A 27,736-nucleotide genomic window follows, 5' to 3' on the forward strand; every position below is an offset into this window, starting at 1 on the left:
TTGCCCCAAGTGTGTAGGGCGTGGATGAGAAAGTGGGATAACAGAACTAGTGTGAATCAGTGGTCGGTGCGGACCCGGTGCCGATGGGCCAGTTACTACGCTGCATCTCTATACTAAAATGCTCTAGCACACAGCTGGATGTTAGAGGTGCATCCATAGTGAAGCTGGCCTCGACTAACCGTAGTTACCTTGCCTATAATGTTCAGTGTTGATGCTGCAGGACATGTTTCCACTGCACACTTTAAATAGTAGCCCATGGATTATAATGGCCACACATCACAAGGAATTAGAATTCAACATTTATGCCTGAATTAGAATAAAAGTTCAAAATAAAATAACTAAATTTTCATATCTGCAGAAATTATGCAAATAGTACTTTGATTAATATCTAGTGTTGCCACATTAATAGTCTAACAGCAACGAAGGAGTTTAAATAAGAGGTTCAAATGAAGCAAACCATTATGCAACAGCAACCAAAGATGTTGCAGAGTTACAAGATGTGCATAATTCTTCAACAACGTTAATCAGAGTGTTGAATGACGCAGAAATAAGCTCTTTGGCCCAACACATCCACGCAGACAAATGTCGCATCTCAGCTAGTCTCATGTCAAAAGATGATGCAAAAGTGAGAGGTTTTGCAGATAGTGAAGATGGTTGTGAACGATTGCAGCAGGATCTGGATCGATTGGCCAGGTGGGCAGAGGAATGGTTGATGGAATTTAATACAGAGAAGTGTGAGGTGTTGCATTTTGGGACGTCGAACAAGGGCAGGACCTACACAGTGAATGGTCGGCCTCTGGGTAGTGTTGTAAAGCAGAGGGATCTAGGAGTACAGGTGCATGGTTCCTTGAAGGTTGAGTCGCAGGTAGATAAGGTGGTTAAAAAAAGCTTTTGGCACTTTGGCCTTCATCAGTCAGAGTATTGAGTATAGAAGTTGGGAGATCATGTTGCAGTTGTACAAGACGTTGGTGAGACCGCATTTAGAATATTGTGTTCAGTTCTGGGCACCATGCTATCGGAAAGATATTGTCAAGCTTGAAAGGGGTCAGAAAAGATTTACGAGGGTGTTGCCAGGACTAGAGGATGTGAGCTATCGGGAGAGGTCGAGTAGGCTGGGTCTCTATTTCATGGAGCGCAGGAGGATGAGGGGAGATCTTATAGAGGTGTATAAAATCATGAGCGGAATAGATCGGGTAGATGCACAGAGCATTTTGCCCAGAATAGGGGAAGAGGACCAAAGGACATAGGATCAAGGTGAAGGGGAAAAGATTTAATGGGAATCCTTTGTCACGCAAAGGGTGGTGGGTGTATGGAACAAGCTGCCAGAGGAGGTAGTTGAGACTGGGACTATCCTATCATTTAAGAAACAGTTAGACAGGTACATGGATAGGACAGGTTTGGAGGGATATGGTTGGCAGGCGTGGGACGTGTAGCTGGGACATTGTTGGGTGGTGTGGGCGAGTTGGGCTGAAGGGCCTGTTTCCACGCTGTATCACTCTATGACTCTATCCCCATAAACCTTTCCTATCCGTGCACCTGTTCAAATGTCTTAGATATTATTATAGTACCTGCCTCAACTACTTCCTCTGGCAGCTTGTTCCATGTACAAACTTTGTGAAAATATTGCCAAGATTTTAAATTCAATCTTTCCCCTCACATCTTAAACCCGCTTGTTCTGGATTTCATCATCCAGAGTAAGACCACGTTCACCATCTGTTGCTCTCATGAATATATACACCTCTACATGATCACCCCATAGCCACCCATTCTCCAAGGAATAAAGTCCTAACCTGCCCTCAAGTCCTGGAAACATCGTTGCTGTTCTATCCAGGTTAACATCCATCGTATATAAGCGTGACCAACACTAAATACAATACTCCAAGTGTAGCCTCACCAACATTCTGCACAACTGTAACACAACCTCCCAATTTCTATACTCAGTACCCTGACTGATGGACAATAGACAATAGGTGCAGGAGGAGGCCATTCGGCCCTTTGAGCCAGCACTGCCATTCAATGTGATCATGGCTGATCATCCCCAATCAGTGCCCCGTTCCTGCCTTCTCCCCATATCCCCTGACTCCGCTATCTTTAAGAGCCCTATCTAGCTCTCTCTTGAAAGCATCCAGAGAACCTGCCTCTGAGGCAGAGAATTCCACAGACTCACCACTCTCTGTGAGAAAAAGTGTTTCCTCATCTCTGTTCTAAATGGCTTACCCTTTATTCTTAAACGGTGGCCCCTGGTTCTGGACTCCCCCCAACATCAGGAACATGTTTCCTGCCTCTAGTGTGTCCAAACCCTTAACAATCTTATATATTTCAATGATGCCCTCTCATCCTTCTAAACTCAATGGTCATGTCCATCTCCTGTAGCTCCACACATCGATGACTGCTTTGGTTTGAAGGGTCTTATTCTCTCCAATTACCCTTTTCCCACACAATAAATCACGTCTCTGGATTTTCCTTACTCTCATCTGCCAGAACCATCTTGTGTCTCCCTTTGGCAAATGAATCAATTCACAGAATAACAGCACAGGAACTGGTCCATCTGTCTGTTGCGAACATGATATCTAGTTAAACTAATCTCCTCTACCTGCACATAATCAATACATTCCTACATATCCATGTGCCTATCTAAAAGTCTCTTAAACACCACTATTGTATCTGCCTCTATCACAACCCCTGGTTGCGTGTCTCAGCATCCATTTTGTAATCAGCAGATAACTTATTATTCTAGCATTTCCCATCAGCCACTTTGAATTCTGACAAGTGATTTTGTGGCGTATGCATCTAGAATTAATGCCTTCAATTTTTTTAAACAATGCTACATCCATAAATATACTAAACTGCTTGTTTTTAGCGTTATTTCCCTTGGCTGGTACACAGCCTGCCCTCATTTCTGTCTTGGATGTTTACACCACCAACATTTCTACATTATTGCTCATACATAGTCACACAGCTGAAGTGGGAAACCCTTGATAACCAATACCGAATCTAAATTCCACATATTAATTATCCTTCTAATGCATTACAATTCATCTAATTCCCCAAACTCAGCAGGATTCCAGTTAATAGAATAGAATACCTTTATTTGTCATTCAGACCTTTCGGTCTGAACGAAATGCTGTTGCCTGCAGCCATACATGTAATAATAACAAAACACAATAAACACAAATTAACATCCACCACAGTGAGTTCACCAAACACCTCCTCACTGTGATGGAGGCAAAAGTCTTAGAGTTACTGTCTCTTCCCTCCTCTTCTCCCTCTGCGCCGAGGCGATACCCCACCGGGCGATGGTAAGTCAGTCCGCGGTTCAAGCTCCGCGGCCCGGGGGTGGTCAAAGCTGCCGCCCTCCAGTCCAGGACGCAGCTGTTGCAACGGGTGCTCCGGAAAACAGGCACCAGCCTGTGACCTGCGAGCTCCTGACATTGTCCTCCACTGGCCCGCGGCCGAGCCCCGGATCCAGGTCGCCGCCGCCTCAGCCGCCGTAGCACCGTCTCCGCTCCGCACCGGGCCGCCCACAAGGCAGCGTCTCAGCCCCGCACCGGGCTGCCCCCACGGAAGCACCTTCCAGCCGGGAGCTGGTCCGCCCTCACGGCAGCGTCTCAGCCCCGCACCAGGCTGCTCACACGGGAGCGCCTTCCAGCCAGTAGCCGTGCCGGCCGCACAGGAGTGTCTCAGCTCCGCGCCGTCCGCCCTCACCGGAGCGCCGAGTCGTGCCGCTACCCGGACGTCGCCACAGCTCAAAGACGGCCAGCCTCGCGTTGGTGAGTCCTGGCTGGCTCTACCTCCGGACCCTCGAGGTCGGTCGCAGGTTGGAGGCCGCCAGCTCCGCCATTAGGCCTCAGCGCAGACGGGGGAAGAGAAGGGGAATACGACAAAAAGTCGCATTCCCCCGAAGGGAGAGACAGAAAGCTCTGTTTCACCCTCCCCCCACACACATAACACCACCTAATAACCAAAAAATGTACTAAACTAGACAAAAAAAAACAACATAAAAAGTAAAAACAGACAGACTGCAGGCGAGCCGCAGCTGTATCACAGCGCCGCCACTTCCGGTGATTCCGGTAATGCAAGAACTGAATCAGAAATGGACATCTATAAAGAACCTCAGGGCTGCAGGGAAGGTGGACACTGATCTTGCCTAGAGGCAATACAGACAAGGCCAACTGGGCTCTTCCTGCGCTGCCATCATTGCGGGATGAAGGAAATTATACAAACCCCATAAAGACTTCACATTCAATATTCAAACAGAAAGTATGTCACAAATGCACATGAACTGCTCCACGAGGACTAGAAAGCCTGTGCCCATGAAGCATTTGTTATCTAACGATTTTAATTCCCATCTAAATAGTTGGAATAGTGGGAAAGAAAATGGTGGTGAGATGGGGGGGGGGGGGGGCACAGGGAAAAGGAGGTTTTATATACCCATTATAGCCTGCAGTAGTTTATGACCAGCAATCAACACTGGAGACAAGGAATCACACCGTACACCAACTAGCTGTTCAACACAATTAGAGCAATCTGGCACATAGACAGACATCGAAAATAGGTGCAGAAGGAGGCCATTCAGCCCTTCGAGCCAGCACCGCCATTCAATGTGATCATGGCTGATCATCCCCTATCAATAACCCGTGCCTGCCTTCTCCCCATAGCCCTTGACTCCACTTGCCCCTAGAGCACAATCTAACTCTCTCTTAAATCCATCCAGTGACTTGGCCTCCACTGCCCTCTGTGGCAGGGAATTCCATAAATTCACAACTCTCTGGGTAAAAAAGATTTTTCTCACCTCAGTCTTAAATGACCTCCCCTTTATTCTAAGACCGTGGCCCCTGGTTCTGGACTCGCCCAACATCGGGAACATTCTTCCTGCATCTAGCTTGTCCAGCCCTTTTATAAGTTTCTATAAGATCCCCCTCATCCTTCTAAACTCCAGTGAATACAAGCCTAGTCTTTTCAATCTTTCCTCATATGACAATCCTGCCATCCCAGGGATCAATCTCGTGAACCTATGCTGCACTGCCTCAATCACAAGGACTGCCTCAGTTTTCACCTAATCCACTGAGTCAGAGCTGTACAGGGTGGAAATCGGCCTGTCTGCCTACCTTATCCATGCTGACCAAGTGGGTATTCTGGGCTAACCCCATTTGCTTGCTGTCAGCCCATAGCCCTCTAACCCATTCCCTATCAAATGTATCTATCTGTCCAAATCAAATTTAAAAGTCATAATTTTATCACTACCATAGCTTCCTCTGGCAGCGCATTCCAGTTACGGACTACCCCCACCCCACCCAAGACCCCTCTTCATCTAACACTATGAAATGTACTCCCTTTATTGGTTAAACTGCCCCTTTAATGCACTAATGGCAGAATGAAATACAGCTTTTCAAAAAGTGTAAGTGAACACTTACTGGCATTGGCTGAACTGAATCACAAATTGGGAATAATTGAAAGGAGAAAGTGACTATAGCAACTAGTCAGTCCCTGATCATGTAATATATATTGTAAATAAATTCATTGCAAAGTTTTAACAGCAAAACAAATCTAAAGTTGGACCAAAGAGCAGTCTGTTGAACAACCGGCACACGGAAGGAGGCAGTGGATTGTAAAGGCCATGTTCAATGTGAATTAAAAGACGACCCTTGTGGCATTAGGAGTGACTAATAACTACCAATGTAACAGGATGACAATTACAAGTGTAAAGCAGCATTTTATATTCACCGCAGAACATTGTAGTAATATAATTATGATGCTTCACTCTCTTTTGACAGATTATTGCTTCCAAAGAGTGAGGTACAGATTGCTGAACGAGTCAAAAATGCCTTAAGTGCAATTCCACTGTGGTAAGTGAAGTGCAGTCAGTGATTTATAGAGAAGTGATCATTATACCTGCAAAGCAGATGACAGTCGATGGAATTGGATTGTCCCTACATTGAACCTTCCTGTAGAGAGCATGACCTATAAACACGGGAATGATCCATAGGAAAAAATAAATTTACCTGCTCAGTTTGTTCACAATGCATTCATCGTTAGTCTCAAATTTCAGGTTAATAAAACAGTTTAACAATTTTGTTAATTATTGCCTGGTCTTTATTGTCTGAAAGTTAGATACTAATGTGGAGAAGCTTCTAGCTATTACTAAAATTGTTCACTTTCTAGTGTGATGTTAAAAAGGTGCCACAAAGTTTATGAAATATTGCATAGTGCAGTGGGTATTAAGTTTAGAAAATCTTACCACTGAAGTGCTTTGCTTCATAATCGAGCAAAACAAAAATAATAGCGAGTTTAGTTAGATCATTTGTAAATATTGCAAGTTTTTAAAAAGTTTGAAATTTTAGAAAAACAAACAAGCAGCATACCTGTTTTTGTGAAGGGTCCTAATTGGGACAATAGTAAAAGTTATTGTTCATACGATGTACATTGTGAAAAAGCATGTACATTAAAACAGTGCCAAGAAAATTCAATGAATGATCCTGTCCAAGATTCCGTCAATGGCAACATTACACGGTTTAGTTTCCATCTCTTGTTCCCCACCCGTCCCCAAATCAACCATCAGTAATGATATTCACACAAAGAATACCTGGTTCTCTGTCACACAATCATGGAAATGTGTCCATTGTGGTACAGGAGTGATTGCAAAATTCTTTAAATATGAAATCAATTCTCATCATGTTTAGTGCAGACATTCAACTGGGAGATCTTAGTGAGGAGCCAGATGGCGAAAGGACAGCAAAGGACAATTTCTAATTGGATTCATTATTGCAACCAAATAAGAACAGACAATTAATTTGACTGGTTATTCCGTTAATATTAATCACGGATCCCATGAAGGCGTCACTACATTTTCAAAGATGGGTTGTTAATATTCAGCATCCACCCAGTCGTGGCTGTGTTGATAATTGCCACTAATTAGACAGCATATTTGATTAATCAGATTTTAGGGGATTGGGGTGGGTCATTGCACAAGGGGATAGAACACAGGGGATGGATTACAAGTGGGAGCTGTTCAGAGAATTGACTAAATAAATAGTTCCAAGGACGATTTGAATGAATCTGAAGATGGGATAAGGACAAATGATCATAGCAATGGGCTCCAGAAGGTCATCAAGGGGCAAATAGTGTGGGAGAAGCAGTTGCAGAATACTCAAAGACCAAATGACTCTGCAGGGGTTACAAGCTTGGAAGATGTAGTGGACGAAAGGATACAGGAGTATGACCAGGACACATTAGGAAATGGCAGGTGGATCGAAGAAATATGGATGACATCTTCCATATTCCACAGAGAATGGAGAGACATGGATTATGTGCAGTTAGATAAGACATGGTCTTGGCATCATGTTTCGGCAGACATTGTGGGCCGAAGAGCCTGTTTCTGTGCTGTACTGTTCTATGTTCCACAAAAGATGGATAGGAGAGTGATGCGTTTCACCTTGCCCCATGTTTTGTGTATGATAGCTTGCTGTTGAGAAGGCCTGTGACCTGGGCTAGCAAGGTGATAAAAATATTGGCAGGATTCTAGGAAATGTAAAATAAGGTTGCAATTCATTACAATTTGGCCCTTACCAGCAGGAAAAAGACTGAGCAATAAGCTTAGCAGCACTGTCCCAGAAGTTAAGTGTCCATTTTAACACAGTCTAGTCCTATATATTAATGGCACATATCTGTGTATTTCTGACTCATTGGAAAGTGCAATCTGCCCAATCTTTCTTTTGCTAATCCAGAATGAAGATATGCAATGGCGTTTTACTTGCAAGTGACACACCAACCGTAGGCATGGCTTTAACTGGAAATCATGTCAGAATCAAAGTACAGGAGATATTACAGTGCCCTCCATAATGCTTGGGACAAAGACCCATCATTTATTTATTTGCCTCTGTACTCCACAATTTGAGAATTGTAATGGAAGAAAATCACATGTGGTTAAAGTGCACTTGTCAGATTTCAATAAAGGCCATTTTTATACATTTTGGTTTCATCATGTAAAAATTACAGCTGTGTTTATACATAGTCCCCCATTTCACGGCACCATAATGTTTGGGACACATGGCTTCACAGGCATTTGTCATTGCTCAGGTGTGTTCAATTGCCTCCTTAATGCAGGTATAAGAGAGCTCTCAACACCTAGTCTTTCCTCCAGTCTTTCCATCACCTTTGGAAACTTTTATTGCTGTTTATCAACATTAAGACCAAAGTTGTGCCAATAAAAGTCAAATAAGCCATTATGAGACTGAGAAACAAGAATAAAACTGTTAGAGACATCAGCCAAACCGTAGGAACATCAACCGTTTGGAACATCATTCGGAAGAAAGAGAGCACTGGTGAGCTTACTAATCGCAAAGGGACTGGCAGGCCAAGGATAACCAACTGTTGATGGTAGTAGCTTAATGAATTCTGAAGTGTATAGACACATCTTATCTGCTCAAGTTCAAATGCCTCAAAACTCATTGGCCGGCGGTTCATTCTACAGCAAGACAATGATCCCAAACATACTGCTAAAGCAACAAAGGAGTTTTTCAAAGCTAAAAAATGGTCAATTCTTGAGTGGCCGTCAATCACCCGATTTGAACCCAATTGAGCATGCCTTTTATATGCTGAAGAGAAAACTGAAGGGGACTAGCCCCCAAAACAAGCATAAGCTAAAGATGGCTGCAATACAGGCCTGGCAGAGCATCACCAGAGAAGACACCCAGCAACTGGTGATGTCCATGAATCGCAGACTTCAAGCAGTCATTGCATGCAAAGGATCTGCGACAAAATACTAAACATGACTACTTTCCTTTATATGACATTGCTGTGTCCTAAACATTATGGTGCCCTGAAATGGGGGGGGGGGGGGGGGCACACTATGAATAAACACAGCTGTAATTTCTACGTGGTGAAACCAAAATGGCCTTTATTAAAATCTGCCAATGTGCACTTTAACCACATGTGATTTTTTTTCTATTACAAATCTGAAATTGTGGAGTAGAGACAAATAAATACATGATGGATCTTTGTCCCAAACATTATGGAGGGCACTGTGTCTATCACAAAGCCACCCCTGAAAGATTAATTTTAGCGATTCTTAATTTTAAGATGTAATCAAACCAGCTTCCTCCTGATCTCAACCCCCCCCCCCCCCCATCCCTCCCACAGTTCCATTCCCAGCACGTTACAGCTAAAGATTACAGCTAATGGAAACAGAAGACATGGAAGCTTACCTAGCTCACTCAATAACAAGGCTGTAAAGAGAACAAAACGTGTGAAGAAAAGTAAAGACAATTAACTTAAAGATGGAACAAGAAAGGATTATAAAAAGACAGATGTATTCACTATCACTTGAATCAAGCATTGGCATTCTATGTGAATGGACTGCTACTATTTAGGGAAGTGTGGCAAATTCTAGTAAAGTTAGTAGAGGGGACTGTGCAGAAGTTTAGTGTAGATAATTCTCCCATGACACCATCTCAAGCACAATATCAAAGAGCAAGCAGTAATGCACTAGATATGAATAATGACAGCGCAACTATTAAACTTTGAGTCTTTCACAAAATATCAGTTCTTTGATTCATTAGATTTCTTTATTAGAAATCAAAAATTGAAATGTTCCTGTTATGTTATCAATTTGTATGTTGTACTGAGGGAAAACTAATCTCAATAGAAAATGCACTGGTCATAAAAATATTAAGACTTCATAAATCAGTACAGCATTAAAGACAGTTCAACATGTAAAAAAAACCCAGGAAAACAAAACACCCAACAGTCAGGTTTGACAAAGACTCTGGATAGTAAAGTAAGAGGAGAAAGTCAGTGTGAGAGTAGGACACACAAAGAGAAGAAAATAATTCTCAAAATGTCTTTGATTACTCTCACACCTTTCACTCCTCTTCCGTTCCACACAGGTTCACCAAGTGCAATGAAGAATCTATCTTGCTTTTCATACGCCTCACGGTCAACTATATTAATGGTAATGGTTTTCCTGCAAGAACACAAGACAAAGGCAAACAATGGATTGGAGTTGTCCATCACAATCACACATGCTTAAGTAAACTAAGTGATGGTTAGTGAGATGTTATGGAGGAAGGGAACCTGCACCACATTCAGATAACATTGGCATGTAATAGGGTACAAACTTATTACACTACCATGGCATTTTAATCCATTTTACATTTTATCTGACTTATTAACAATAAGATAGATAAAGTTTTGTCCAAATCGAGTGCTTCTGTCAAACTTTTATCTGGTAATTATTTTTGAGCCTCCGATTAGGAAATCCAGAGTGTTCTGGAGAAGTTGCAAATGCTTATTTAAAACCACAGAAGTCAATTCTGCATGCCACATCCCATTTTTCTAGTAATTAGATTGACTCTATTACACCCATCTAAATGTGTGCATCATGTTCTGGGTATTGGACAGTGCCAAGTATCCCTGAGTAACATTCAGGCATGGCATTAAGGCCTTTAGCTCTCAGCTGGTACCCCACCTTTCTTCTCACTCATCTCCACAATGCGTGGCTCCCCAATCTCAATGAAGAAGTTCTTGTTTTTTTCATATTCCTCATCATCAATTACTCTGATTTCTATTGTCTTGCTGAAATAGAGAAGAAGAGAGAGGTGGAGAAAAGGCAAGAATTAAGAACAAAGAGCAGGAGACAAAAAGAAGACTGTAGCATAATCCAATAGTATTTTTGTTTCTAATGCTTTTAATAAATTCAAATATACATCTAGGGAATAGATACAAGAAACTACAGATGCTGGTTTACAAAAATAAAGTGCTGGGGTAACTCAGCGGGTCAGGCAGCATCTCTGAAGATTATGGTAACATGATGGGTCTGGGACCTACACGTCACCTATCCATGTTCTCCAGGGACCCACCAAGTTTCACCAACACTTTGTATCTTCAAGAACCCATTTTCTAACCAACAGAATTAGTGAAGATGATCTTTCTTCATAATCAATTTGGAAGATTACCCCAAAATATCAAATTAAATATCCATGAAATAAAACATGGGTTATAAAAACCTGAAATTTGAGGTTTGCAGACTTTTAGAATGAGAAATAGGGAATGGGAAAACATTAAAGATTAAAAGAACAAGAATAAGTATAGGAAATAGAATCACAACCCAGAGTAAAGAAACTGGATTTACAAACAGGAACCTGCAGTATTGAAAGAAGGTTAAAAGTCATTAATTTGATATAAAAGTGGTAACAAATAGGCCCAAGATTCAGAAAATGCCAAGACAGTAGAACTCTTCTAGTTTACAAGCCTTACAATATAGGCATTATAAATCACTGAACCCATATAAACCAAGTGGTCTTAATCTAAATTGTAATTCACTGCATTTTCCTATTAAAGTAATTTGAATTTTTATACTGACAGTTGTCTTTTTCTGAAAGAGCCATCAGAAACATTTCCAGATTAGCAGCATTTACTGCATTTGCACATGCATAATAGGAGTTCCTTCTTAAACACAAATGCATAATAAGAATGTTTGATTTGTTGCTCTTTTTAATAGTGTGGCTGATAAATGTCATTAATTCAACAACAAAGTGGGTACTTTAAAACACTAAATAGGATATCTAATAACATTCTCATGTCTGATCAGTACATAGTAACAGAAAAATGCAAATAATGCCAATTGTTTCAACCCTCAAAAGCTAGAGTTCTTGGCATCGACTTCCTGGGAAGTAGGCTGATATTGAAATCACAGCATACTTTTTCTAAACATTTTTTGTGTCACATTAATTACTATGACAAGTAAACAATTATACAAATAGGTTAAACAATAAAAAATCTTTGATAAAGTCAAACAAAACATCAAGCATTGCTCTAATCTGAAAATCTATTATTTAAACAATTGAGTTTACCATTTGTAAATCTCCGACATGCCCATAAAATCCTCATTACCTTTTATATATTTAATAAATCAAGAACAACTTGTCATAACAAATTTACATTCTAGTTTGTCAGATGATGCCATATTCTTCTGATCACATCATCTCTGACCTTTACATTGTGAAATAAATGTTTTTTTGGTGGCTTGCCAAAGAGTTGCATGTTCTACCCACTTCCAAAAGTCTGTACCTGAAGCACTACACAGGACTGCCACTGTGTGTGTGATTAGTGCAAGTCACAGGACTCATTTATTTTCCATTCTTCTCTTGTAAAAAAAAATGTCTTTAGAAGGTAGTTACAACTTCAAGGTTAGCTCAAGAAACACATCCAGATTAAAAACATCTTATGTTTATTAGTAAGTGATGGTGTAATCCAATTCTGTCAGATGCATATTCAAATGCACGCAAATACTCCTAAAGGTAAGCATCCTTGTTGCTTTTCTAGGTACTGTGAAGGAACATTGAGGTGAGAGGAAAGATTTAATAAGACGCTCATGGGTAACCTTTCCCAATACATGGTGATGGGTACATGGAGCGAGCTGCCAAAGGAATTATTTGAGGAGGTACAGTAACAATGTTTAAAATACATTTTGATAGTATATAGACGAGAGTGGTTTGTTAGGAATGGTTTCAAGGGACATGGACCAAATGCAGGCAAGTGGAAATAGAGTAGATGAGACATCTTGGATTAGTTGGCCAAAAGGACCCGTTTCCATGCTGTACGAGCGATTATATTCAGCTGCATTTAATATTAATTGTTGCTCTCTGGGGACAAGTTCCAAAGTGATTGTGATATCCAACTATTACTACCTTCTATTATTGAATACTGTTGAAAGCACACATACCTAGTAATAAATAGATACAAAGATAAAACACAAGGGCAATAATCTAAACCTGGGCAATAAGTCTGAAGAAGGGTCTCCACCCGAAACGTCACCCATTCCTTCTCTCCAGAGATGCTGCCTGTCCCGCTGAGTTACTCCAGCTTTTTGTGTCTATCAAATTAAATACCAAAACAAAATGCTCAACCATTCAGGACTAAGTATCTGCAATACCAGAAATGTTTGCTGTTTAAGACTTTTGCTTGTCATGACATTTTTACTGTTCTTTTTGATTTGAACAAATAAGTTCTGGCAGTGGAACAAAATTGAATTAGAGATACTAGCGTACCGACTTGCTTTGGCAACAAACAATAGCTAAAAAAATATTTCCAGCCTGTTTCCCCCCCCAGAGATCAGTAGGAAAAAACAGAAGATTGTAATTGGGACCTTATTAGATTATCTTATCAATAGAAATCTTGGAATTTCTAGACTAATGTCATTTGTTGAACTGTCATGAAAGTTTTCAAATGAAAACAGCCATAGTTTTCAACCAGACAGGTTTCAAATATACACAATGGAATATAGGCATTGGTCTGAAATGTTGCTCCACAGATGCTGCCCAACATGCCTTGTAATCAAGTGCATTTCTGGTTTTAAGATTTCCAGCATCAATGGATAGGGTGGCTTTCATTAGATAAATTAATTAGTAATAATTTATTTAAATATTTATATAAGGTTTTAAATTTTGAAATCAAATATAGAACAAGAGCATTTGATGTAGAGTAACATATTTAAGCATCAGAACATTTTGGCCAGAATTTTGTCCAGCTTTGTCTACCTTTGATAACATATTTTATTCTCCCCATCTTCATATACAAGGGCCAAATGGCCTCTTCCTGCAGCTATTTTCTATAAACTCCCCAGTGGAAATTGAAGAAGAGGACAATCAGTCCCACATCAGCATTGAACATGGATTATAGTTGCACAGATGAGCGACAGGCCCTTTGGCTCAATTCATCTGACCATGATGCTCCATATAAACTAATCCCATTTACCCCTTGGGTCTATATACCTCTAAACCTTTCCTATCAAAGTACCTCTCCAAATGTCTTTTAAATGTTGTTACTCTACCTGCCTCAACTACCACCTCTGGCAGCTCGCTCCATAAATCCATCATCCTGTGTGAAAAAATGTGCCCCTCAGAATGCCGATTAAATCTTTCCCATCTCACCTTACACTTTATAGTCTAGTTCTTGATCCCCCTACTCCAGGTAAAATACTGCATTTCCCCCCAATCAATTCCTGTCATGATTCTATACGCCTCCAAGATCAGCCCTCAGCCTCTTACAGTCCAAGGAATAAAGTCCAATCTCTCCCTACAGCTCAGGCCTTCGAGCCCTGGCAACAGGTTGTAGCTTCAACTCACTCTGCTGCCCCCATCACCATTTACTCCTGGGGGAAGAGGGTTAGCATCATGACTGCTTGCTGTCAGAATGTTTGCTGCAAGCTAAATGTGCACTGAACCCATTGCACAGTCAAGATTCAATTGAACAACTTCAAGGCCAATGAAGCTGCAGTTATTAGCTCTTCAACTGAAGCAATCTATAACATCGATACCTACAGTAAGGCAGCATTGACTCAGTGTAGAGATTTCAATTACAGAGGAATTCAAACTACACCTTTCTATTACCAACTGGAAGGATGGGAAAAAAAGAGGGGATAAAAGTGCTGAGCTTTGCTTTCTGAGATAATTATTCACATCAATGACAAAAACTGAAATTAAACAGAATCGTGAAGTGGGGAGGATTAAGATTGCAAGCTGTAACGTTCTTTTGAATTATCATTTCATTTGTGAATCACATTAGGCACTGGCAAATTCAGATCAAAATACCCTGCTAGCTGCTGTATTCGTACAACAGGATCTAACCCCTGTCACAGATGGACAGTTCAGCCAGCAGTCAGTAGGGAGAAACACCAGATTCCATGTGGGAAGTGTACACTTGTACATGCAGGGTGATGGGATATGTTTGGATGGCAAGTTGTCCAGTCACAGTCAAAATGTATTCTGGTGCTCAGTGCTTGCAATAGAAGACAAGAATTGGAGGATTACACTTGGAGAGCACTTGGTCTACAAATGACTGAAGGATCCCGACCCAAAACATAACCTACCTTGTATTCCAGAGATGCTGCCTCGCCCTCTGAGGGTAGCCCACACCATCACACAAACCAACCAGAGTCTGAAGAAGGGTCTCGACCTGAAACGTCACCTCTTCCTTTTCTCCAGAGATGCTGCTACATGTCCCTGCTGAGTTACTCCAGCATCGTGTCTATCTTTGGTTTATAGACAATAGCCGCAGGAGTAGGCCATTCGGTCCTTCGAGCCAGTACCATCATTCAATGTGATCATGGTTGATCATCCCCAATCAGTACCCCGTTCCTGCCTTCTCCCCATATCCCCTGACTCCACTATTTTTAAGAGCCCTATCTAGCTCTCTCTTGAAAGTATCCAGAGAACCCACCTCCACCGCCCTCACAGACTCACCACTCTGTGAGAAAAAGTGTTTGCTTGTCTCCGTTCTAAATGGCTTACTCCTTATTCTTAAACTGTGGCCCCTGGTTCTGGACTCCCCCAACATCGGGAACATGTTTCCTGCCTCTAGCGTGTCCAAACCCTTAACAATCTTATATGTTTCAATGAGATATCCTCTCATCCTTCTAAACTCCAGAGTGTACAAGCCCAGCCACTCCATTCTCTCAGCATATGACAGTCCCGCCATCCTGGGAATTAACCTTGTAAACCTATGCTGCACTCCCTCAATAGCAAGAATGTCCTTCCTCAAATTAGGTTAAAATCAGCATCTGCAGTTCCTTCATAAACACAAACCAACCTCACTTCCATTGACTCCATTTGTACTGCCCGCTCCCACCAGGGGCCAGAACACCCTTGGCCACTGCTGTACATCAATTAAAAATGCCCACCGCTCAGCCCCTCGTCCCCACCGGGAAATCTGTGCTTCTGTTCCCTGCCTATAAACTAACATTGAAGCTGGAGGACCTGCTACAGAGAATTGTGAAATGCTGGTCAACAGACACGGATGATATCTTACGCGACTACTGTGAGTTAGTGGACTGGTCCACATTCAGGGATTCCGCAGCTAACCCGAATGAGTACACCACTGCCATGACTGACTTCATCAGCAAGTGAGTGGAAGACTGTGCCTGCAAAGTAAATAAGAGTTTAAGAAGGAACTGCAGATGCTGGAAAATCATAGGTAGACAAAAGTGCTGGAGAAACTCAGCGGGTGCAGCAGCATCTATGGAGCGAAGGAAATCTGAAGAAGGGTTTCGGCCCGAAACGTTGCCTATTTCCTTCGCTCCATAGATGCTGCTGCACCCGCTGAGTTTCTCCAGTACTTTTGTCTACCTGAGTAATCATAGTGTTCCCCAACGGGAAACCATGGATGAACCGCGAGGTACATTCACAGCTTAAGGCCAGGTCTGCTGCATACAAGTCAAACCATCCCAAGCGGTACAAGAAGGCCCGCTATGATCTCCGCAAAGCCATCAAGGATGCCAAGAGACAATACCGGGATCAACTCGAGTCCCAGTATAACCACTCACACGGAGCATGTGCATGGTCTGAATAAGAGGTCAGGCAAAATCATTGCTTATAGTGCGACCATATCTGATGAACTGAATGCTTTCTATGCTCGCTTCAAGCAGAAGGTCAACACCTGGCCCTTCAGACTCAAGTGTGCCTCTCCCCAGGGTGACTGCAGCAGAGTTTAGATCAGCCTTCCTGAGGGTAAACCCACAAAAAGCAACTGGGCCAGACGGAGATTCCGGCCCTGGCGTGTAGCTGCGCGGACCAGCTAGCAGGAGTATTCACGGACATCTTTAATCTCTCTCTACTCCGTTCTGAGGTACGCACCTGCTTAAAGACCACCATCACTCCAGTGCCAAAAAAAAAAAGCAAGACCTCATGCCTAAACGACTATTGTCCAGTGGCCTTGACATCCCCCATCGTGAAATGTTTTGAGGGGCTAGTTATGGAACATTAAATCCAGTCTACCCAGCGGCCTTGGACCTACTGCAGTTTGCCTATCACCACAATAGGCTCACATACGATGCCATCGTCCTAGCCCTACACATCCCTAGAACACCTGGATAAGAGAGATACCTACGTCAGACTCCTATTCATTGTCTACAGCTCTACTATAATGCCATCCAAGCACATCACCTAACTAGTGGGTAGACAAAAGTGCTGGAGAAACTCAGTGGGTGCAGCAGCATCTATGGAGCGAAGGAAATATTTCCTTCACTCCAAAGCTGCTGCTGCACTAGCTGAGTTTCTCCAGCACTTTTGTCTACCTTCGATTTTCCAGCATCTGCATTTCCTTAACACCTAAACACCTAACTAGCAACTGGGTCCTTGACGTCCTGACCAACAGACCTCAATCAGTGAGGATAGGGGACAAAGCATCCCCCACAATAATACTCAACACAGCGGCTCCGTAAGGATGTGTTCTCAGCCCCGTTCTTTACTCCTTGCACATCCATGACTGTGCAGCCATGTACAAATCTAACTCCATTTTCAAATTTGCAGACGACACCACCATTGTGGACCGCATATCAAATTACATTTTAAAATTACATCTTCAGTTGGGAGGATTGCGACATCACTAAATTGTATCCATTAACATTACAATCTTCTATCACATACATTTACCAATTACCCAAAAGCAATAGTCAATAGACAATAGGTGTAGGAGTAGGCCATTCGGCCCTTCGAGCCAGCACCGCCATTCAATGTGATCACGGCTGATCATCCCCAATCAGTACCCCGTTCCTGCCTTCTCCCCATATCCCCTGACTCCGCTATGTTTAAGAGCCCTATCTTGCACCCCGTGAAAGAGTCAGCATAGGGTCAGAATGCTTTTCTTGATTGCCTTTATTGTGTTTAGCACTTTCCCAAGAGGGGCACATGATAAACAGCAATGCATTCAGACTTTATGCATCCAATGGGCAAAGCCTTTATGGGCCGGTCTCACTTACGCGATTTTTTCGGCGACTGCCAGCACCCGTCATAGTCGCAGCAGGTCTCAACATGTTCAACATGTTGAAAATCCAGCGGCGAGCAGGACAAGATACGACTCTTTGTGCGACTACTCACGACCATACAGGCTTCACCCCGCGACATGTCGCCTGTATGGTCGTGAGTCGTCTCCTCAGTCGCCCAAAGAGTCGTAGCGTCTTTCTGGTCGCCGCTGGATTTTCAACATGTTGAACATTTTCGGTGACCTGCAATGACCTATGATGAGTGCCGGAAGTCGCCGAAAGAGTTGCGTAAGTGGGACAGGCCCATAAAGCTGCAAATTGCAGAAATTTTGTTCTGGTCATTTCTTGTTAGCAGCAGAGAACTCTGCCTGCCCACCAATCCAGCCTGTTCAGCAAGAGGCAATGATGAAGCCAAGATCTAAATGACATCAACGCCTGTCTTTCACTGACCACGAAGCATTCACTTCTGTCAGGAACACTGAAAACTACAAATGCAGCTTAGTTTAGAAACAGAGCTTGGAAACGGGCCCTTTGGCCCACCACATCCTCATAGAACATTCGCACTGGTTCCAGGTTCGCATCCACTCCCCTACGCATTAGGGGTCAATTTAGAGAGGCCAATTAACCTACAAACCCGCAAGTCTTTGGGATGCGAGAGGATATCTTATTGAAACATAAAAGATTATTAAGGGTTTGGACACGCTAAAGGCAGGAAACATGTTCCCGATGTTGGGGGAGTCCAGAACCAGGGGCCACAGTTTAAGAATAAGGAGTAAGCCATTTAGAACGGAGATGAGGAAACACTTTTTCTCACAGAGAGTTGTGAAACTGTGGAATTCTCTGCCTCAGAGGGTTCTCTGGATACTTTCAAGAGAGAGCTAGATAGGGCTCTTAAAGATCGGAGTCAGGGGATATGAGGAGAAGGCAGGAACGGGGTACTGATGTGTTCGGAGGGTGGCGCCGTTGAGTATGGCTGCCTCGCCTGCAGCTGTTCGTCCTTTCATCCTTTTAAAAAATTTTAGTCTGTCAAAAAGTTTTGTTTTTGGAGGTCTTTTAGTCTTTTTATGTGAGGGGTGGGGTGGGGAAAAAAAGGGGGAAACTTTTTCCTCCAAGCCGCATCTTCACCCCCTCCTCACGGCCTCCCATCGGGATTGGCGCGGCCGGAGACCGGGCCAAGCTTCAGCTTCAACAGCAGCGCAGCACTGAAGTACCATCACAGTGCGGGCGATGCCATACCTGGGTCGCCGTGTTGGAGCTCCGAAGTGCTGGGACTGCCGACTCTAACTTAGCAGAGATGTGGTCTGTGGATCTTCCAGCCGCGGGCGGCGCTGACTTTAACATCGCGGGGCCCTGTGATCTTTCGCCGAGGATTGCTGGGTGGAGCTCCGCCCAGCTCGGCCTGTGGACTTCGGAAGCCGCGGTCTCCGGTAGGAAGCGGCCGATGCAGAACTCCAAGCCGCTGAGAGTGTTCTTCCAACGCCAGAGTTCCATCATCTGGCGAGAGGGCCTGAACATCGGGCCGCCGTTGCGGCAACTGCGGAGGCCTCAATAGGCCCCGACCACGGGTAAACATGGAGGAAGTGGACTAAACTTTTATTGCCTTCCCTCACAGTGGGAAACGCTGATTCTGCTGTGTGGGGATGTTCATGTTAAATTCTATCGTGTTGTGTTCTTTTTATTTGTATGGCTGTATGCCAACCCAAATCTCAATAAATGTAAATTTATAATAAAAGACAATAAATGTAAACTTGAACTTGATTGGGGATGATCAGCCATGATCACATAGAATGGCGGTGCTGGCTCAAAGGGCCGAATGGCCTACTCCTGCGCCCATTGTCTATTGAAAGCAAAATACCTGGAGGAAACCCACATGGTCGCAGGGAGAAAGTGCAAACTGTACACAGACAGCACCCAAGGTCAGGATCGAACCCTGGTCTCCAGCACGCTGAGGCAGCAGCTCTACTTGCTGTGCCATTGTGCTGCCTATAACAAAATAGACACCAAAGCTGCATTAAGCTGGCAGTCCCCAGTAAATCCATGTTGTTTTTTAAATTACTATCTGATGTTTTCTGATTACGGAATCTCCAACTTCTTCACAATAACAGCTTGAAGTAAATAATATTAAATGAACCAAGACTGAAACAGATCCCGAGAGCTCAAACCCAGTGGGGATGGCAGTTTTCTATTTACTCCTCCGCTTTGATTGACTATTTTATTTTTCAGTTCATTAGTTCCATGGAGATGAAACCCAAGGTTACTTGTAAATATCAGGAGGGAACAACTCAAGGCTACCATCAAGGACGAGACAACAAGGCACTTGAAAACCATCAATTGTTTCAGACAAAGTCAAATTGGATTTCTGCAAGGAAGCCAAGTATGGAAAGCCTTAGATTTTTTTTTTTAAAGGAACAGGTAGATGCGATGATAAAACTGTGGATGTTGTATATTGAATTTTGGATAAAAGTCTCACATAAGCTAGCATGCAATGTTTGCATCAGTGCTTCAGTCTCACATCTATAAAAATTAAATTAGACAGGATGCAGAACATTAGAGGCTTCATGGCTACAAAGCAGATTGAGCAGGTGAGCAAAACCATGGCACATGTAGCAGCAAGTGGATAAATGTGAAGCTATCCACTTCAGTAGGGAGAACTGGAAGGTAGATTGTTGAAGTGTCAAAAAGTAGTGATAGTTTGAGGAAGAGTTAGATTTAGCTCGTAGTGCTAAAGGAATCAAGGGAATATGGGGTAAAAGCAGGAATGGGGTACTGATTTTAGATGATCAGCCATTATCATATTGAATGGCTTGAAGGGCCAAATGGCCTAATCCTGCACGTATTTTATTATGTTTCTATGTTCTGTCCATACAAAGATTGGGGTGCACAGGAGTCAAGGAACTGTAGATGCTGAAATCTGGTCCAGAACAAAGTGCTGGAGTAACGCGCAGAAACGAGTCTCTGTAGATGCTGGTTTACAGAGACCCCCTGCTGAGCCCGACCTGCTGAATTGCTCCAGGACTCTAATTGTCCTATCTGGGGCACATACAATAAACTCTCTTGACTTGACTGGTACATGTAACAATAAATGAAACATTTGTCTGATGGGTTCTGACCCTAAATGTCACCTATTCCTTTTCCCCAGAGATGCTGCCTGACCCAGCATTGTGTGTTAATCAAGGGTATTTGATAGGCAGATGGGTGGACAAAGGCCAGAAATGAAGAGGGCGACAGAGACAAAAGCAGGCAGAGAGAAAATGGTGTCAGTTAAAGATTAGGATACTCTTGTACACAAGCTAAGGAAAACATTTGTAGATATAGCAGCAAATTGTATGGTGGCCATTGCAACAAAAATAAATTAGCGTACAGGAGCAAAAAGATATCCTGATACAATTATACAGGTCTAAGTAAAACTGCATCAGGTGTATGGTCCTGCAGTAATCTTGGTGTGTGTGCAGATTGCTGTATAGGGAGTGCTACACCAGTTTTACCAGACTGCTTCTTGGGACAGTGGATCTGCAGTATGGACACAAGACTGTCAGATGACAGACGTTGACAGATGGTCAACATCCATTAATAATAACAATAATAATAATAATATATTTTATTGTCATTGCACATAAGCGCAACAAGATTTGGTATGCAGCTTCAAACCGATGTCATGACATCAATAACTAATAAAATTTGGATTTAAATATCCTGAGAACATGGAACATGGAAGAGAAAGTAAGAGCACATCTCATTGAATCAAAGTGCTGCCAGGGCTATACAGACTGGTTGTAAAAAGGGGTTTTCCCCCCTCATCTTGGGATGTCTAGAATGCGGGATCACGGTCTCTGATACAAGGTAAGCAGAGTGTTGAGAAACATCTTCACTCGGAAGGGCATTGAACCTGCAGAATTCATTGCCATAGAGGGGTGAAACCACTATTCTTAACAGTGCCGTCAGCAGTAATTATGACTATGACTTGCCATGCCCCATAAACAAAAAGTGCAAGGCTAAGGTTGCTACTGTTGCCCTCATTTAGAAAATTGGTTGGTTTTCAAGAACTAATAAATTATGGGCACTATGACAGACCTATTTATTTCAAGAGCATCATAAATGATTTATCACCTCCTCCAACCTCATCTATTGCATCCGCTGCTCTAGGTGTCAGCTGCTCTACATCGGTGAGACCAAGCGTAGGCTTGGCGGTCGCTTCGCCCAAAACCACCGCTCGGTTCCCAATAACCAACCTGATCTCCCTGTGGCTCAGCACTTCAACTCCCCCTCCCATTCCGAATTTTCTGTCCTAGGCCTCCTCCATGGCCAGTGTGAGTCCCACCGCAAATTGGAGGAGCGGCACCCAGCGGTATGAACATAGACTTCTCCAATTTCAGGTAGTCCCTGCTTTCTCCTTCTTTCCCCTCCCCAGCTCTCCCACAGTCCACTGCATCCGCCTCTTCCTTTCTTCTTCCCACCCCACCCCACCCCCACATCAGTCTGAAGAAGGGTCTCGGCCCGAAACGTCGCCTATTTCCTTCGCTCCATAGATGCTGCCTCACCCGCTGAGTTTCTCGAGCATTTCTGTCTACCTTCTATTATCAACCCTCGTTAAATTGCAGTCACAATTTGCTTCTTTTTGAATAGGATTAGAAAGCTGAAACCTTTCCTTGCATTCATTTATTTTCCTCTAGATTGAAAAATGTAGATAAATTCCATGTGCCAAAGACAACACAAATGTTATAGATCTACTAAACCCCATGAGCCAAAGACTCGAGGATTTCTGAAACTCTCAATATTAAAGAATCAACACCACAAGTCTCTTGTCAACAGGAACCCTTATTTAAGCTACACAAAGCAGTTCCGATTGCATAAAGCTGATGTGTTCATGAACTTCAGCTGGCAATGCAGCGCTGTGGTGACCCATGTGTGACTGCTAAATTACACCACTTATGAATCACATCAAGCATTTAGTAGTGAACAGTTGTGGCTGGCACGGAAAGAGACTGCAGGTGCATCTTCTAAGTGAGCACTCTCAAACGTCAGCTGCAAATGGTGAAACATTTTCTCAATTAAAATGTTAGCTGAGAGTTCATCTCTTAGAATTTCAACTGAGCCATCAAGCAGAATGGTCTAAAATGCAGATTAAGTGATATGAACAAGCAAGCCCCAAACTTCATTTGAGTTTGATTTTTGAACCTATATTAAAGAGAGTTGAGATACAATGCGGTGGGTGGGAGGTTGGATGTCGATACAGAATTCAATGGCTGCATGATCAACAGAGGTCAGACAGAATATGGACAAGGGACAGAGGAAAGATTGAAAGCCCTGTCCCACGGTACGAGTTCATTCCAAGAGCTCTCCCGAGTTTAAAAAAAAATCAAACCCGTGGTAAGCACGGAGAATGAACGTAGTGGGTACGTCAGAGCTCGGGGACGTCTCTTAGCAGTTCGTAACGCTAACGGCAGGTACTCAGGAAGACTCGTTAACGGCAAGTTAACATGGGAAGACTCGTGAAGTTTTTTCAACATGTTGAAAAATGTCCACGAGAGCCCAGAGTACCGATGAGTGGCCATTACCGTAAATCTCCAAGTTCAATTCAGGGCAAACTTGTGCGAGCTCTTGGAATGAACTCGTACCATGGGACAGGGCTTTGAATTGTAGTTATTTTAATGTGAGAGGCCCGATAGGCAAGCCAGATGAACCTGGCTAGAGGGACAGGACTGGCAGCTTAATGTCCCTGGGTGGCAAATCTGTGGAATTTATTGCCACAGATGGCTGTGGAGGCTAAGCCTTTGGGTATTTTTAACGTGGAGATTGACAGAATCTTGACTAGCAAGGGCGGCAAGAGTTATGGGGAGAAGTCAATTTTTGGATTTGGAATTTGTCAAATGTGACATCCAGAACGGGAGGATAAATCTTCAGTGATGGAAGACCAAGGATATTTCTCATTTTCTCAAGAGAAATGGTTCACCAGCTGCTATTCCATCCATCTCCCTTGCTGCCAATTTGTTTCACTTTAGAATCAGACTGGTTTTAGATTACATCTCTGCACCAACAAATGAAGAGTCCTCTTCCATAACGCAACCAAACTCCAAGCTGCTTCAGTTTCAGTTGAAACCCTTATCCATGGGTTAACTACAACTTCATGCTCCACACATTGTGATCCTCACCAAACACCACGCTTTGGTCCACACCACCTCCCATTAGAATTTGCTTTTCCCAACATTTCCAAATTCTGATCCAGGGGCAAAATTAGTTTGTAATGCTCGCAAGGCAACAGGTGGCTGACATTATTTAAAACATCCACAGCCTAGGGTTTGCTGCGATTAGCTGTTCACTATTAATCCTGCAGAGATTATCAACATTCCTCCAAATCTGATCTTTTAGCTACAGCTTTACTCTGCAATTCTCTAAAATTATATCCCCTTTAATGTTCAAAATCTGTGCCGTTAAATATATCTTTGAATATATTAAAATGTCTCAAACATTTTATTTGGTGACACTCAAAGCATTTTAGATAAGTGACAGTGGTGTCTAGATTTGAGTAATTGTCATCTGAGGATTGCTAGATCCAAATAAACAGTTTAATTCTGTTGGAAACTGCCATAGACTTGGCTTGTACTCGCTAGAATTTAGAAGATTGAGGGGGGATCTTATAGAAACGTACAAAATTCTTAAGGGGTTGGACAGGCTAGATGCAGGAAGATTGTTCCCGATGTTGGGGAAGTCCAGGACAAGGGGTCACAGTTTAAGGATAAGGGGGAAATCTTTTAGGACCGAGATGAGGAAAACATTTTTCACACAGAGAGTGGTGAATCTCTGGAATTCTCTGCCACAGAAGGTAGTTCATTGGCTATATTTAAGAGGGAGTTAGATGTGGCCCTTGTGGCTAAAGGGATCAGGGGGTATGGAGAGAAGGCAGGTACAGGATACTGAGTTGGATGATCAGCCATGATCATATTGAATGGCGGTGCAGGCTCGAAGGGCCGAATAGCCTACTCCTGCACCTATTTTCTATGTTTCTATGTTTCTATTACTTAAGATGCAAACAGTAACTGCAGGCAGACAAAAATGCTGGAGAAAATCAGCGGGTGAGGCAGGATCTATGGAGCGAAGGAATAGGTGACGTTTCGGGTCAAGACCCTTCTTCAGTCTGAAGGAGGGTCTCAACCCGAAACACCACCAGAACCAAGGGCCACAGTTTAAGAATAATGAGTAAGCCATTTAGAACGGAGACGAGGAAACACTTTTTCTCAGAGAGTTGTGAGTCTGTAGAATTCTCTGCCCAGAGGGTGGTGTAGGCAGGTTCTCTGGATGCTTTCAAGATAATAATAATAATAATAACAAAAGCCCCACAGTCGCACTAGTTTGATAATATTGGGAAAAGACATCCCCACCCATTAACTTCTTCTTGCTCATATGGTACAGAAGCTTGGAAGCACACACCAGACTCAGGAACAGCTTCTTCCCCACTCATCAGGCTTCTGAACTGTCCTTCCATTAGCTAGGCCACTGTCCGATTCACCTCCACTCTATTGTAGACATTGTTTCTTTTTCTCTGGAACCGTTGCACTGCAATGCCGAGAACTATCTATCGCACTGGAGTTTGACTTGATTGTATTTATGCATGGTATCTGCTCTGGATAGCATGCAAAACAAAGCATTTCACTAACTCAGCACACATGACAATAAACCCAAACTGATATTGTACAGCCCAGACAAATGCACAAGATTGACAGGATGCAGGAAGCCTGTATATGGGCTTGAAGATCACAGATGAGAGTATATTGGGAAACTATATGCAGAAAGCAAATCGTATTAGAGCATCCAGGAATCACTTGGAAGCACTGAGCCATCGGATGGATGGCCTTGTGCGTGCAAAGACAACCAAAAGGTAATCTTTCTCACACATGAGTAAGTGGAGTGCAAGTTCATGGTTCTTCTTGGCTGCAAGAGATTAGCTTGAAGGTCAAAATAGGTCAAGCAGCTTGAGCGAGAAAAGATAGGAGTATCCCTTCTCATTAAAGTTAATATCCACACAGGATATTCCCCTCGGTGTTCAAGCTGCAGGTCTATTTTTAAATATAAATCAAATGATTGCTCTGTAAAGATTCAAAACTTGCATTAACCCCTCGTCGCCATTTGTCTGTGGGACCAAATTGGGCGTTTACTAACATTGTCCCTTAAACCTATTAATAATTGCGTACAGGAGAATGTCTTACAAAACACCGAGAAGGGGACAAATAATTCAAGATTCAATTGATTATATAACCAAGCAAAGGTTATACAGATTATAACTCCTCAAAGAAAAATTCAACTTCCATCTGTTCCATTTGAGTTTAGGCTTAATATCTTAGTTTTAACCACCAATTACCTTTTTCAACATCAAGTTATTATTAGAACCTAAAAGAGCACAGGCCCTTCGTCCTACAAAGTCAGTGCCGAATATGATGCCAAGTTAAACTAATCTCCTCTGCCTGCTTGCAATCATATCCTTCCATTACCTGCATTTCATGTGCCTATCCAAAAGCCTCTTAAAATGCCACAATTTGCTGGGGGTGGTGGCGGGGGCAGAGGTTCCAGGCACCCTCCACTTACAAAATCGCCCTTCACATTCCCTTTAAAAACATTGCCCCTTTCACCTTAAAGCTATGTTCTGTAATTGTTGATATTTCCACCCTGGGAGAGAGGCTCTGACCGTCTACCCTAAAATGCCTCAATGAGGAATGGAACAATTATATACACTTCTATAAAGTCTCCCTTCAACTGTCACTGTTCCAGGGATAACAATCCAAATTTGTCCAGCCTCTTCTATAGTTAACACCCCCTAATCCAGGCATTCCGATAAACCTCTTCTGCACCATCTCTAGAGCCTAGACATCCTCCTGTAATGGGGCAACTCTAATCTCAATATAAAATGCAGCTTAATCAAAGTCTTATCCCCAAACACTGAAGGCAATAATACCTTTATCACCATCTACTTGATGCCATAGGAAAAGTTGAAACGCATGCTTGAGATGCCTAGTGGGTGATCCATTTCAACCACCTCCAGAGATTTCTCCTCCATTAAAGAAGCCAGTGTACTACTTTGATTTGATCCATGTGATACCAAATGCTACGAACATCAGCTCCATAATAAAGACAGATCCAATCCAGTCAATTGCTAAATAAAAGGATATTTTGATTATCTAAATATATCCCAGATACAAGGACCTGCAGATGTGGAAACAAAGAGCAGGTGTAACTCAGGAGGTCAGGCAGCATCTCTGGAGAACATGGAGAGGTGCCGTTTCGAGTCACCCTGAAACGTCACCTATCCATATTCTCCAGAGATACTGCCTGACCTCCTGAGTTACTCCAGCACTGTGTCATTTAGGAACTGCAGATGCTGGTTTAAATATAGTGCTGGAGTAACTGAACAGTTCAGGCAGCAGCTCTGGAGAGCAGAGGTGACATTTTGTGTCAGAGCGCTGGAAGAGAGGGGCAGGACAAAACTTGGTGAATGATAGAAACATAGAAACATAGAAATTAGGTGCAGGAGTAGGCCATTCGGCCCTTCGAGCCTGCACCGCCATTCAATATGATCATGGCTGATCATCCAACTCAGTATCCCGTACCTGCCTTCTCTCCATACCCTCTGATCCCCTTAGCCACAAGGGCCACATCTAACTCCCTCTTAAATATAGCCAATGAACTGGCCTCGACTACCCTCTGTGGCAGAGAGTTCCAGAGATTCACCACTCTCTGTGTGAAAAAAGTTCTTCTCATCTCGGTTTTAAAGGATTTCCCCCTTATCCTTAAGCTGTGACCCCTTGTCCTGGACTTCCCCAACATCGGGAGCAATCTTCCTGCATCTAGCCTGTCCAACCCCTTAAGAATTTTGTAAGTTTCTATAAGATCCCCTCTCAATCTCCTAAATTCTAGAGAGTATAAACCAAATCTATCCAGTCTTTCTTCATAAGACAGTCCTGACATCCCAGGAATCAGTCTGGTGAACCTTCT

At 43.0% G+C, this 27,736-nt stretch overlaps 1 protein-coding gene across 5 annotated transcripts in view; it reads right to left on the reverse strand.

Annotated features, from left to right (window-relative positions):
* slc8a1 (solute carrier family 8 member A1) overlaps positions 1–27,736 on the reverse strand; it is a 228,871-nt gene that overhangs the window by 58,470 nt on the left and 142,665 nt on the right. For 2 of the 5 annotated variants that reach the window (XM_033022011.1, XM_033022013.1), the window contains exons 3-7: positions 10,466–10,572; positions 9,204–9,224; positions 6,363–6,380; positions 6,239–6,253; positions 5,893–5,961 (exon numbers count right to left, since the gene is read on the reverse strand). In XM_033022011.1, the coding sequence (XP_032877902.1) occupies positions 5,893–5,961; positions 6,239–6,253; positions 6,363–6,380; positions 9,204–9,224; positions 10,466–10,572 (230 nt within the window). Of the gene's footprint in view, positions 1–5,892; positions 5,962–6,238; positions 6,254–6,362; positions 6,381–9,203; positions 9,225–9,857; positions 9,962–10,465; positions 10,573–27,736 lie in introns of all 5 variants that reach the window. The other 3 variants (XM_033022012.1, XM_033022016.1, XM_033022014.1) reach the window with 3 other exon arrangements.

Source organism: Amblyraja radiata, chromosome 5, assembly GCF_010909765.2.
Source record: "Amblyraja radiata isolate CabotCenter1 chromosome 5, sAmbRad1.1.pri, whole genome shotgun sequence".
Taxonomy (NCBI): Eukaryota; Metazoa; Chordata; class Chondrichthyes; order Rajiformes; family Rajidae; genus Amblyraja; species Amblyraja radiata.